The 15,007-nt window shown below is 41.7% G+C and overlaps 1 protein-coding gene across 1 annotated transcript in view; it reads left to right on the forward strand.

The window, feature by feature from the left end:
- pcdh15b (protocadherin-related 15b) overlaps positions 1 to 15,007 on the forward strand; it is a 606,743-nt gene that overhangs the window by 269,030 nt on the left and 322,706 nt on the right. The window contains exons 17-21 of the mRNA XM_048609162.1: positions 3,049 to 3,150; positions 5,493 to 5,511; positions 8,229 to 8,254; positions 8,559 to 8,593; positions 14,518 to 14,533. Coding sequence (XP_048465119.1) covers positions 3,049 to 3,150; positions 5,493 to 5,511; positions 8,229 to 8,254; positions 8,559 to 8,593; positions 14,518 to 14,533 — 198 coding nt within the window. The remainder of the gene's footprint in view (positions 1 to 3,048; positions 3,151 to 5,492; positions 5,512 to 8,228; positions 8,255 to 8,558; positions 8,594 to 14,517; positions 14,534 to 15,007) is intronic.

Raw genomic sequence — 15,007 nt, forward strand, 5'->3', positions numbered from 1 at the left:
CAGGAAGGCTGACGTTTCGGGCCTAGACCCTTCACAGGAAGGCTGACGTTTCGGGCCTAGACCCTTCAGGGACCTCTCCTGTTTTTTATTCTTCGTAGGAATCTCTGAAACAATTTTTAACTTATTAGGTTAGCTACAGTTGATTAACCTTTTCCATTTGTTTTTTGTTCCTAAAAGGAATGTATAACTGTTGTTGACGATATGGCACATCTTTAACATCTTTCCTACAGCATTCATTTCTACAGCATTACAATCAAATTCTCTGTCTCCTGTCCTCAGCCAACATCCTAGCTGGGTCAATAATTTATGTTAAATTCGTAACTTTGACTTTAGCTTGCACTCAATTATGTGAGACTCTCTCCAGTGTTTTTTGGAAATGTATATTAATGATATCCACAGGCATTCCCCTATCCAGTACTTTAATCATCCCTTCAAATATCAGTCAGGTACATCGTGTGATCTGCCACCTCTGCTGGGTCTCTGAGAGCAGCTGAAAATTTTCAAGGTTTTCATTAATTCTGTCCCTAACAATAGATAGCTCATGTAATTTCCCAACATCGGATGCAGTGGAACACCACCAAATCTAAGTACCCCACCAAGTCATACTGCATCCTGACTTGGGACTATATTACTATCCCTTCACAATCGCTGTGTCAACATCCTGAAATGCCCTTGCTGATGATGTTGTACCTACACCACATGAACTGCTGCAGTTCAGGAGCAATCTCATTCTCACCACCTCAGGGATAATGAGCACAATAAATGGTAACCATTCCAGCATCACTCCTACGCCCTACATGAATAATTAAAAACAAGCATATGATAGGTTAACTGGTCTGTAATTCTCTGCTTCCCACTCTCGCCTTTCTTAAATAATGAATTGATGTGCACAATTTTTCCATCCAAAGAAACAATTCCCAAACAAGAGATATTTGGGAGATTATAATTAGGGCCTCTGCAATGTTCTCATCTACTTCCTTTCAAGTCTTGGAATGGAGGTCATCTGATGTTGGGCATTTATATCTCTTTAGTGCCTTTTTTTAATGTTTACCATTATTTTCCTAAGTTAATTTTGGTGTATGCCTACCTCTGTTCAATGGGCAGGCAGCTAGGTTATCTTCTTTTTCTGCCATAAATACTGTTGTAAATGAATTATTAAACATGTTCGCTATGCCTTTATTTTCATTGACAATATCAGTGTGCGTGGTTTTCAAGAGGCCCGCATTCTTTCCGATCGTCCTCATTTTCCTAGTCTAATTGCAAAAAATATCTTACGTTGATAAAAATGCAAATTGCTTTTCATACTTTTAGCTCTTCCTAAGTATTTTTTGGCCTTATCTCCCTCAGTTACTTGGATTTTGTATTTTCCTTTGAATTTTATGCCTCTTACCTAATTAGTGGACTGTTACTGTTTGTTGAGAAGTGGTGCCGCTGACCCTTTATTTATAAGCAGATTCTGTATTCCATTAAATACTCTTCAAACATGTTGCACTGATCTGTTGTCATTGTGCTGTGTATACGATGGAATACTGCATACAATTTTGGTTGCCCTTCTATGGGAAAGATGTTGTTAAACTTGAGAGGTGCAGAAAAGATTTACAAGGATGTTGTCAAGACTGGGGGGTTTGAGCTGTAAGGGACAGGCTGAATATGCTGGGGCTGTTTTCCCTGGAGTGTCGGAGGCTGAGGGTGACCTTATAGAGCTTTTTAAAATCATAAGGGATGTGGATAGATTGAATAGCTAAGATCATTTGCCCCCATAGTAGGGGAGTCTGAAACTAGAAGGCATAGGTTTAAGTTGACGGGAGGAAAGATTTAAAAAGGACTTGAGGGGTAACTTTTTCATACAGAGGGTGATGAGTGTATGGAACGAGCTATCAGAGGAAGAGATGGAAGCAGGTGCAATTGCAACATTTGAAAGGCATCTGGATGGGTATATGAATAGGAAGGGTTTAGAGAGATATAGGCCAAATGCTGGCATATGGAACTAGATCAGGTTCGGATGTCTTATTGGCACAGATGAATTGGACTGCAGAGTGTGTTTCCATGTTGTATAATTCTATGACTCTAGAAGTCTCAGCCTCATTTTGAAGTCTGAGGTTAGCCCGACCTAAATCTTAGAAGGTGATCTGTGTTTCTCCCTTCCAAATATTCAATTGCACTTAATCAGAATATGATCACTATTAGATAAAATATTCACACACCATTGGACTCTGACTAAATATGCCTCATTATCCATTGCTAAATATTATGCACCTGCCCCTTTTTTGGATCTGTGCTATGTTGTTGAAGAAAGCTATCAGAAACACACGTTGGAATTCATAACTATTCTGAGGAAAACTAGTCCTATCCCAATGTATGTGGAATTTACAGCTGCCAATGAAAACAGAACTGCCTTTGCTACATTCTCACCTAATGTTTCCCTTTGACAACTACAATAAGGAATTACATACACTGCTGTTATGGCTGCAATGTGATCTCTACCATATGTAATTTAAACCTTCAATTCTTTCAATAGTTTCCTGTACACTGTTTGCAAGAATGAAGAATACTTATTTGTAACACAGCCCCTGACCTGTGACCTGACTCCTTCATCCACAATTTCATTTCTCTAGTTTGTTTTCCTTCATTCGTCCAGTTTGCATGTCACTCAGATAAGGATCCAGAGATTATTGTCTTTGAGATGCTGATCTTAAATTTAGTTCCTAATTCTTATTTCTCTCCAAATTACACTTTCCAACATTCTGTTGGTTCTGACACAGATGCAATGAAAGAATTGCCCCCTCCAATTCCAATTTCTTTTCAAGTGGGTTTGAGATGCTGCTTTCTGTGGCACCGTGCTATATTGGAGTTTTGATTTGCTTATAAAGAATGCTATCTGTCAGTCTAAGTGTTTAATCCATTGCCCCCACATATGTTGTTACAATATAAAATGAGTGTGTTTTCCACTGTTCTGGATAAATATTTTGTAAATAAAAGCTTTGCAGCATGTATGTCCATAAGAGTTCATTTAAACATTATTTTTTGTAATTCTATATTTTTTTCTAGCAGTGGACTCTTAGTCTTAGAAAAATCTTTAGACAGAGAAAGTACAGATCGATATATTCTTATTGTCACAGCATCTGATGGCAAGCCTGATTCGGTAAGTCAGTTAAATTATTTGATTAGTAGCTTATTTTTCTACTGTTTGCAGTTGTTCTGTTCTTTTCCTTTACACTGGAATTGAAAAGGCTTATTCTGGTAATTTGACATCTGTGTTAGAAAGTTTTGTATATTCATTAATTGTCATTATTAATTTAATTTGAACATTGTTGTTTCTCAATATGTATAAAACACAATTCATGACTGGGAAGTTTTCTTCTTCTCTTCTGTTCTGTTCTCTTCTATTCTGCCATGACTTTGTGCCACACCAGCTACCGATTTCTACCTTGGATAGGACAAATGGTCAAATTCAACTCTACCAGGTTCTTGGATCTCATTAGTTAGGAGTGCGGGTCAAACAAGTGGTCTTGTAGTCTAATCTATGCTTTTGTCCAGTGGTACAAGAGGAAGAAAATATAATCTCCAAATTTATCTTGTATGTTCCTTACACTGCCTCACCTAAAGAAGGTATCACTAGTGTTTTGTGTGATGGTGAATCCCTCTTCTGAAAGAAAACATAATGCCGCTTCTATTTCATCTTATCAGTTGAATAATGCTGAAAAAAATGCACATTTCATTAAGGCATTTTGTCTTGCATTCATCAGGACATTTGTAATACTACCAGTGTAACAACAAACAACATTTTATACTGTATAGAACAAGAGTGCTGATTGGTTGGCAAGTGGAGTATGATTAGACGGGGACATTACCCTGAGAAATGAACCAGAGAATGGATTGGTAGATGTTTTGTTAAGTTGAAACAAGCACAATGTGTGTACATGTTCTTACTATTTGCAAAGAATGGGACCCTGTGTATTAATATATGCAACTTCCAGTGTACACAATCGTGTCACACTGCAGACATATTTCTGAATGTCTGGAGATTATTTAGCAAATATTTAGCAAATGCTGTCAATCACGCCAAATGTCAGACACTGTTTTAGGTTTTGAAAGCGCCTGTTGATTTGGCTATCAGTACCTTGCCTGTGACAAATACCTGAAGGGGTCTGCCTGTCTTTAAGAAGTATGGCATCCATACCCTTCATCTGTTCCTCAATTTCTTTGAGATAAATTACTTTTACAGCGTAATCTGATGCAGACTGGGAATTTTTCAGGTCTGAAAGTGATGGTCTTAGTCGACTGAGACCTCTTCATGAGTTTACATGATATAGTAAGAAATTATCTGATCAGGATAGCCATTAAATCTTGAGATAGCTTTGATGCTTCCTATTTCAGAATCAAGCTTGCATGTTGAACAAATGGTTCAGACCCTAGTCATGAGGTTACTGATAAGGTTAATTCAATGCATGGATGTATAGGAATCCCAATCAGTATATTGACCAGGGAATGTAAACCATAGTCGAGAACAAACAAACAAACAAACAAAAACAGAAACTGCTGGAGAAACTTGGCAGATCTGCCAACGCCTGTGAAGAGAAAAGAGAGTTAACTTTAACTTTCTTTTCTCTTCACAGGTCCTGCAAGACTTCCTGAGGTTCTGTAGCATCCAAAGTTCTTTGTTTTATAAAAGTAGAGAACATCCTGGCTAATTGCTCTACCAGGATGTCAAGGACTGACTACTTCACTTCAAAGGTGAATTTGAGCACAAGATAAAGCCTTTTAACGTGTTTAACAACATTCTTACATTTAGCTACAAATCTAAATATTGTAGATATATTGTCCACATTTGGAAATATGTGTGGAGCGTGAGGTCATGTATTATTCCATCAAAGTCACATTTCTCCCGGAACCCAACTGAGATGTTTATGAGAGTTGGGCCTAGTGGGGATTCCATGGCAATACCAACAAAATGGGCACACATGGCATTGTTAAAAGTTGAAATCAATGGCATGCATTGCTAATTTCATAAGTTTAAAGACCACTGATTTGTACAATGGTCAGGGAACTAGATCATCACAATATAATGCTGGAGTACAAATGTTTATGGCTTCTTTGAGTGATACATTGGTGAATGGGCTAGCAATGTATAATGAGCACATGGACACGACATTTCTAGACAAAAAACCTGGAAATCTAAAACAAAAATAGAAATTTCCATAAAACCTCAGCAGGCCTGGCAGCATCTGTGGAGAGAAATCAGAGTTAACATTTTCGGTCCAGTGACCCTTCATCAGAATTCTGACTCCTGAGGAAGTGTCACTGGACCTGAAACATCAACTCTGATTTCTCTCCACAGATGCTGCTGGACCTGCTGAGATTTTCAAGCAATTTCTATTTTGGTTTGTCATTGCTATCAACATGCTAGTTTTGTAAGATGTGACTTTGTGGTTGGACAACATTTGCTAAATAATCCTGAAAGACCTAAGTGCTACACTGACAACCACTTTAAGACTGTCAGTCAGGCTTGCAGTGTGGCACACTTGCATGTGCTGGAGACTATGCATCAATACACAGTGTCATGTTCTTTTCAAACAGAAGGAGCATATGCACACATTGTGCCTGTTTCAACTTAACACTGTAAGCAAAACCCATTGTCTTGTCATTTCTTAGGGCAAGGCCTTAACCAAACAAGATGGGTAGTAACTGTAAGTCATCACCTAACTGGTGCATTCTCCACAGTGATATCTATCAATCAGAGTCCACCTGTCGGTCAATCAGCAGTCTTTTCCCATACTATATAAAATGTTACCCACTTTATATTCATACTCTTCCAAATGTCCTGATGAAAGCAAAACAAAAACTTCAACAAAATATCTTTCTTTTTGAGTATCAGTGGAACAGCTTTCATCATGTGTTAGCTTAATGAGAACACACATTGAGCAGAAGAAAAAGTTCTTTACTCATCATTTACTAGGTTGCAGAACAAATTATTTTGCTTCCTGCTTTGATGTTGTGGCAAAATACAAGTATCTGAGATGTTTTGTTTTAGTGACTGTTGAGCAGGTAGGATCACTCAAGGATAAAGGAGGGAACTTGTGCTTGGAGGCAGATGATGTGGGTGAGATCCTAAATGAGTACTTTGCATGGGTATTCACCCAGGAGATGGATATGGAGGATCGTGAGATTAGTGTGGAGCTTGCCAGTAGGCTCGGGCATTTTGAGAACAAGAAGGAAATGGTGTTGGATCTCTTAAAGAGCATTAAGGTGGATAGATCCCCACGATCTGACAGTATCTGCCCCAGGTTACTGATAGAGGCAAAAGATGAGATTGCTGAGACCTTAACCAAGATCTTTGTATCCTCACCAACCACTGGAGAGTCCTGGAGGACTAGTGAGTAGCTAATGTTGTTACTTTGTTCAAAAAGGTAAATAGAGATAATCCAGGAAACTATAGACCAGTGAGTCTCACGTCAGTCGTTGGGAAGCTGTTGGAGAAAATTCTTAGGGATAGGATTTATGCACATTTGAAAATGCATGGACTAATTAGGGACAGTCAGCATGGCTTTGTGCCAGGCAGGTCATGTCTTACTAACTTGATTGAATTTTTCAAGGAAGTGACGAAGGTGATCAATGAGGGTAGAGCAGTGGATGTTGTTTACGTGGATTTTAGTAAGGCTTTTGACAAGGTCTCTCATGGTAGGCTCATCCAGAAGATTAATATACATGAGATCCATGGTGATTTAGCCGTGTACCTTCAGTATTGGCTTGCCCATAGAAGACAGAGGGTATTGGTGGAAGGGTGTTTGCCAAGCGGAGGTCGTGACTAATGGTGTTCCATAGGAATCCATACTGGGACCTCTGCTATTTGTGATATATATAAATGACTTAGAAGAAATTGTAGGTGGATGGTTTGGTAAGTTTGCAGATGATACAAAGATTGGTAGACTTGTAAATAGACTTGGATAGTGTAGATGCTTGTCAGAAGATACAGCGGGATCCAGATCAGTTGCAGATATGGGCAGAGAAATGGCAGAAGGAGTTTAATTCGGGTAAGTGTGAGGTCCTGCAATTTTGGAGATCAAATGCTAAGGAAAAGTATACAGTTAATGGCAAGACTCTGAACAGTATTGATGTACAGAAGGATCTTGGGAGTTCAAATCCAGAACTCCTTGAAAGCGGCCATGCAAGTAGGTAGGGTCGTAGAGAAGGTGTATGGCATGATTGCCTTTATTGATCGGGGAATTGAGCACAAGAGTCAGGATGTCATGTTGCAGCTTTATAAGACTTTGGTTAGACCACATTTAGAGTATCATATTCAATTCTGGTCGCCACATTACAGGTAGGATGTGGAGGCTTTGGAGAGGGTGCAGAAGAGGTTTACCAGGATGCTGCCTGGGTTAGAGGGTATGAGTTATAAGAAACAGCTGGAAAACATTGCGTTGTTTTGTCTTGAGTGGCGGAGGCTGAGGGGATAACAGTGTGGAGCTGGAGGAACACAGCAGGCCAGGCAGCATCAGAGGAACAGGAAAGCTGACGTTTCGGGTCGGGACCCTTCTTCAGAAATGGGGGAGGTGAAGGGGGCTCTGAAATGAATAGAGTGTTGGGGGGTTGGTGATAGCAGGGATATAGTGGAGCGGATAGGTGGGAGAAAAGACAGACTGGTCAAGGAGGCGGGTATGGGAGGGGGGCTGGTCTTGGGATGAGGTCGGGGGGGAGGAGATTTTGAAGGTAGTAAAGTCGACATTGAGACCATTGGGCTGTAGGCTTCTAAGGCAGAATATGAGGTGCTGTTCCTCCAGTTTCCGGGTGGCATTGTTGTGACACTGGAGGAGGCCCAGGATGGACATGTCGTCCAGGGAGTGGGAGGGAGAGTTGAAGTGGTTCGCGACTGGAAGGTATTGTCATTTGTTGCGAACCGAGTGCAGGTGCTCTACAAAGCAGTCTCCGAGCCTCAGCTTGGTCTCCCCGATGTGGAGGAGGCCACATTAGGAACAGTGGATACAATAGACCACACTAGCGGATGTGCAGGTGAACATCTGTTTGATGTGGAGGTTTTTCTTGGGGCCTGGGATGGGGGTGAGGGGGGAGGTGTAGCACTTCCTGCGGTTGCAGTGAAAGGTGCCGGGGGTGTTGGGGCTAGTGGGGAGTGTGGAGCGGATGAGGGAGTCACGGAGAGAGCAGTCCCTCCGAAAGGCAGATAAGGGTGAGGAGGGAAATATATCCTTCATAGTGGGGTCGTATTGCAGGTGGCAGAAGTGGCAGAGAATGATGCGTTGAATCCGGAGGTTAATGGGGTGATACATGAGGACAAGGGGAATTCTTTCTTTGTTTTTATTGCAGGGAGGGGGTGTGAGGGCTGAGGTGCGGGAAATGCAAGAGATGCAGTCGAGGGCGTTTTCGACCACTGAGGGGGGGAAGTTGCAGTCCGAGGACATCTGGGATGTTCAGGAGTGGAATGCCTCATCTTGGGGGCGGAGGCGGAGGAATCATATTCCACCTTGGAAGCCTACAACCCAATGGTCTCAATGTGGACTTTACAAGCTTCAAAATCTCCCCACTCCCGACCTCATCCCAAGACCAGTACCTCCTCTCATCCCCGCCTCCTTGACCTGTCCATCTTCTGTCCCACCCTATCCACTCCACTATCCGCCTGCTATCACCACCCCCCCAACATTCTATTCATTTCAGAGCCCCCTTCCTCTCCCCCATTTCTGAAGAAGGGTCCCAACCTGAAACGTCAGCCTTCCTGCTCCTCTGATGCTGCCTGGCCTGCTGTGTTCATCCAGCTCTACACTGTGTTGTCTCTGACTCCAGCATCAGCAGTTCTTGGTATCTTGGAGGCTGAGGTGGGATTTGATAGAAGCCTATAAAATTATGAGATGCATTGATAGGGTTGATGGCCAGAATCTTCTTCCCAGAGTTGAAATGTCTCATACTAGGGGGCATGCATTTAAGGTGAGGGGGGAAAGCTCAAAGGAGACGTGAGGGGCAAGTTTTTTTACACAGAGAGTGGTAGGAGTCTGGAATGCACGGCTAGGGGTGGAGGTTGAAGCAGATTCAATTGGGGCGTTTAAGGGACTTTTAGATAAGCACATGAATTTGCAAGGAATGGGGGGATATGAACCTAGGGCAGGCAGAAGGGATTATTTTCATTGGTGTCATGTTTGGCACAACATTGTGTGCTGTACTGTCCTATGCTATATGCTCTGAGTCTATTTATGTAGTTCAGCTCATGGTTGAGCCAAACCTGATCTTTAACTGTTATCATCTGCCTAACAACAAGCCTGAAGCAGATTCAAATATGCAATTTTGAAACATATGCAAATTTCAGAATTTTGTCAGAGTATTTCCATTCCATTCTGATCTTGAGGCTTTGTTTTCAAATTCATCGGGTAAAGTTTCTCTTTTCTGGGTTATAAAAGAGAGCAATTTATCTTCATTTCAACTATTTGAAATGAAATAATTTGATTCGTTTCAAAGCAAACTATTTCAAATGAAACTCGCGAGGAAAGGTAGTTGAGAACTTCAAAGCTATAGCCCCAAAGTAGAAAAGCATGCAGCAATATTCCAGTCAGCCATGTAAATTCACTTTATGACTTGCTATGTCAAAAACTCTGCACTTTGATCTTTCGAAATTCACTTCCACTGCGTCAATACCAATTGAAGGAGAGATATTTTTAATCAACCAGTTCAGACAACTTATGACACACATGTTGAGTAGGCAGGATTTGGTCTTCTGACCCAGAGGTATTGACACTACCACTTCACCACAAGAACCCTCATTGAAAGTTTTTTTTTGTCCTAATCAACCTGATGATTGATGTTATGACACCCCTCTGGAGGTGGTGGAATTTGAACCCAGGTCTCCTAACTCAGGGATGTGGACAACTATCAATGTGCCACAAGAACCCTAAACACGTGGTCACTTTTAAACTATACCTATAAGCCAGATTTTTAAAATGAATTTCAAATTTTGAACACATCTCAGAATATTTGTGTGGGGCTCTGGATTAATGGAGCAGTTAGTTTATCACTACACTACCATGTCTCATATGAATTAAAAGAGATATATTAAGATAGGTGATGACAATCACTTGCATACACACACAGCTTCACAGCCTCTGGATGTCCTAATGCACTTTACAGCCCTTGAAGTGTAATCGCTATTTTTTGTGCTGAAAACAATAAATCTTAAGAAGGACACACAGAGATTTCGAGGTTTAAGGAGTGGATTGAAAGCCTAAGGCTGAGATTGTTGAAGGCATGGCTGTTAGTTGGTTGAAAGGAGTGACAAATGTATTGATTACGAAAAACATCATTTTGACCTTGAAATGTTGAATCTGTTTCTCTCTTGACAAATGTTGCCAGGCCTGCTGAACTTTTCCAGAAGGGAGGGGCTCAGCTTGTAGCTCATCCTGTGCTGGTAAATCAGCATGAATCTAAGGAGTGGTTGATGGCTTCACAATATACCTGTTAATATTTTAGTGTGAACATTTCAAATGTAGGTTGCAGCTTAGTTGTCTGCTGTGCCATTCCATGATGGTACAACATAACCATTCAAAGAACCACTGAAAGGACCATAATATTGAATGCAAAATTTGAAGTGATGAACCATACAAGGGTAATCTGTTTATATGTGGTTCTGTAACTTCTTGGAGAAATCTTCCTTTCCACATGTGTGGCATTACCTTTCACATTTCTAACCAGGATTTCTGGGTGTTATAGTGAGTAATCAATCACCCTGTCATCTATTTTCTACCAGGCTTTCAGACATCTCATCCTAGGTTACTCTGCATATTGCATATTTGTCTCAATTTATGCAGCTGCACATCACAAGCATCAAATATTTAACGTGCTTTCAGAAATCCTTCATTTGTTGGATAAAAGTGTAACTCATTAATTAGTTGAATGGGGTTTAATTCAGCGTATTATTGACTTGATTTTCTATATAACTGTAATTTTTAAAATTTTTTTTTATGTTCATGAGAGAGAACTTTTTTTAGCCCAACTTGTTATAATAACATTTGCGAGTTATTAGAATTGTTGCTTAGTGAATTCTGCCCACAGTATATAATTGAAATTTGTTTTTGAAGTGATTGCCTGGATTTAAAGAATGCTGAAGTCAGCTTATTTGTAAAGTTATGTCCTTCACTGTATTGACAACACTATGATTTGACCCTCTTGATTTAATATAGCTATAGTGACAGCTGTGGCTCAATTGAGAGTATTCCCATCTCTGAGTCAGAAAGTTGTTACATGCCTGAGATTAACTATTAGTCAAACGGAGTCCAGGCATATAGTTATTTTTCTAGTGAGAGAGCTTTACTTCAACTTACACATCACCAACGTATAACATATTGATTGCCTGATCCCCATAACAGTCAAATTCTCATCACAAATCCCTCCATTAACATACGACTATAATCAATTCCTTCATTGCATTTGATCTCAGGCTTCCCTGCCAACCTGTGTTTGATGATAACAATGCTTGTGAGTTTATGTTCCATTTTAGAAATACAAACACAAAAATGTAGGCTGATATTTTAGTGCTGTACTGAGGAATGCTGTACTGTCAAAGATGCCATATTTCAGACAAAAGTGAGGATCCCGTCATCTCTCTCTGCTATATGTTAAAGATCCCCAATGCTATGTTGAAGGGGATCACGAGAGAGAGCAGATGTTCTGGACAATATTTATCCCTCACTCAGCATCACCAAAAAATGAATTATCTAATCATTATCATGTTGTTGTTTGTGGAAGCTTGCTGTGTTTAAATTAGCTGCTGTGTTCCCTTCATTACAACAGTGATGACACTTCCAAAGTGCATTACTGCTGTAAAGCACTTGGACCTGCCCTGAGGTTGTAAATGTAATTATTTCTTTCTGGAGATAAAACTTTGTTGTCACTTCTGTAGACCTACCACCAAAAGACACATGCATCACTGTTGCAACAGTTTAAGAATTGAGGTACTTTTTTCCCATGGTCACAATCAGATAGAAGGCTTGTTACACAGGATAGAGTTAATTATGTTATAAAAGTACCATCACTGAAATTCCAAGTATGTGTAAATGTACAAAATTGGATTGGAATCCCTGCTTCACAATTGTGAAAAGTATGATCCAAACCCAAGATGTCCATGCTGGCCAACATTGTCATATCGCCCGATTACATGAAGTACCAGTTTCCTACCTTGCAGAGATAAGCCTTGTAATTGGCATATTAAAATCAGACCCATACCGTACAGCTGGGAGCTTAGTTTAATTCTATTTGCTGTCCTGCTTCAGCATCCCAAAGCTCGAGAAACCCAGCAGCCAAATTAACATGGGAGCAGTTGATTTCAAAAGGTTAATAGCATTCCTTGTGGACCAAGAGAAACAATAGCCCTTTCCCTGGCTTCTCAAAGGTTTCCCCTCTACTTAATCATAGCCTTAGTTTGTTCTGTGGCTTGATAAGATTCTTTTAAATCAGTTCTTTTATATCCACTGGTTGGCAATACTTGGTGTTTGAGCAAATTACAAGCATAAACCTTAGAGAAGTTCACCACTTTACTTTAATCATCAAAATGTCAGAACAGAGCTATCAAACTGCAACTACCAGCAGGTATTCCATCCTTCTCTCTTAGATTTGCTTTCAGGTCACTTCACACGATTCTGACTGCTTTTTTTAATCACTTTTTCTTTCACACAGAGATCTGAATCAAATTAATATTGATTGAAATTTTAAGACATTTGTAGGAAATTTATTTAAAATTAGTTATTAACATGTTTCAAACAAATTAATTAATATTACATATCATAATATGGAAGCACAAGTTAATTAGGTTGTGCAACCATCTAAAAATGGCAAGGCAGGACACTAGAGAATAATCATTTAGAGGCATAGACTCTAATATAATTGTAGTTATAAGTCTGGACTTCTCTTTCTCTGTAGCAGTAATGAAGAGAGGTTCACTGCTACTGAGAGATGTAACGGTACTGTAACTTCCAACAGCAGGATTTAAACTATAATCCATACGTTGTGATGCACCTCTATGAGCTTCAGAAGATCCACTTGGTGGGTCTGCCATGAGTTTGAGAGGTTTCCTGTTTTCCCACAACTTGCATGGATTTTTACGTACAATCCTTACAGCCAATTAATCCCAGGTTTAAATCAGCAAAGTGACGAAAAGACTAGTGAATCTATTGGGGAGAATGGATGGAAATATCAGCAAAAATGGTTCTTTCTAATTCCCCTGTCTCACTTTCACTGCTGCCCTCATTCTACAAGCTTGTCTTCCAACTCTATGGCTGCTGGAAATCTGAAAAGAAAGAATGGAAAAAGCTAGAGAAACTCAGCAGGTTTGACAGCATCTGTGGAGAGAGAAACACAGTTCACATTGAGTCTGAAAGCAATGTTTGGCTCAGTTTAACATCCAGCCTATACTAATATGTTGCATTAATTTCTTAGCTGATGTCTGATCCCCAGGAAAGGACTGTGTGTGTGTGTGTATGTGTGTGTGTGTGAGATTTTAGCAGCCACTGGTCTTCTCTACAGCACAACTGAGTAAAAGAGCTAACACAGCCACTGAGATAACAAGGTGCAGAGCTGGATGGACACAGCAGGCCAAGCAGCATCAGAGGAGCAGGAAGGCTGACGTTTCGGGCCGAGACCCTTCATCAGAAATGGGGGAGGGGAAGGGGATTCTGAAATAAATAGGGAGAGAGGGGGAGGCGGATAGAAGATGGATAGAGGAGAGGATAGGTGGAGAGGAGACAGACAGGTCAAAGAGGTGGGGATGGAGCCAGTAAAGGTGAGTGTAGGTGGGGAGTTAGGGAGGGGATAGGTCAGTCCAGGGAGGACAGACAGGTCAAGGGGGCGGGATGAGGTTAGTAGGTAGGAGATGGGGGTGTGGCCTGAGGTGGGAGGAGTGGATAGGTGGGAGGAAGAACAGGTTAGGGAGGCGGGGACGAGCTGGGCTGGTTTTGGGATGCGGTAGGGGGAGGGGAGATTTTGAAGCTTGTGAAATCCACATTGATACCATTGGGCTGCAGGGTTCCCAAGCGAAATATGAGGTGCTGTTCCTGCAACCTTCGGGTGGCATCGTTGTGGCACTGCAGGAGGCCCAGGATGGACATGTCGTCTGCGGAATGGGAGGGGGAGTTGAAATGGTTCGCGACTTGGAGGTGCAGTTGTTTATTGCGAATCGAGTGTAGGTGTTCTGCAAAGCGGTCCCCTAGCCTCCGCTTGGTTTCCCTGATGTAGAAGAGGCCACAACGGGTACAGCGGGTGCAGTATACCACATTGGCAGATGTGCAGGTGAACATCTGCTTGATGTGGAAAGTCTTCTTGGGGCCTGGGATGGGGGTGAGGGGGGAGGTGTGGGGGCAGGTGTAGCACTTCCTGCGGTTGCAGGGAAAAGTGCCGGGTGTGGTGGGGCTGGAGAGGAGTGTGGAGCAGACAAGGGAGTCACGGAGAGAGTGGTCCCTCCAGAAAGCAGATAAGGGTGGGGAGGGAAAGATGTCTTTAGTGGTGGGGTCGGATAGCAGATGGCGGAAGTGTCGGAGGATGATGCATTGGATCCGGAGGTTGGTGGGGTGGTATGTGAGGACGAGGGGGATTCTTTTTTGGCTGTTATTGCGGGGAGGGGGTGTGAGGCATGAGTTGCGAGAAATGCGGGAGACACGGTGGTGGGCGTTCTCGACCACTGAGAGGGGGAAGTTGCGGTCCTTGAAAAACGAGGACATCTGAGATGTACGGGAGTGGAATGTCTCATCCTGGGAGCAGATGCGGCAGAGGCGAAGGAATTGGGAATAGGGGATGGCATTTTTGCAGGAAGGTGGGTGGGAGGAGGTGTATTCTAGGTAGCTGTGGGAGTCGGTGGGCTTGAAATGGATATCGGTTTCTAGGTGGTTGCCCAAGATGGAGACAGAGAGGTCTAGGTCCCCGCAATAACAACCAAAAATGAATCCCCCTCGTCCTCACGTACCACCCCACCAACCTCCGGATCCAACACATCATCCTCCGACACTTCCGCCATCTGCAATTC

This window comes from Rhincodon typus, chromosome 20, assembly GCF_021869965.1.
Source record: "Rhincodon typus isolate 14 chromosome 20, sRhiTyp1.1, whole genome shotgun sequence".
NCBI lineage: Eukaryota > Metazoa > Chordata > Chondrichthyes > Orectolobiformes > Rhincodontidae > Rhincodon > Rhincodon typus.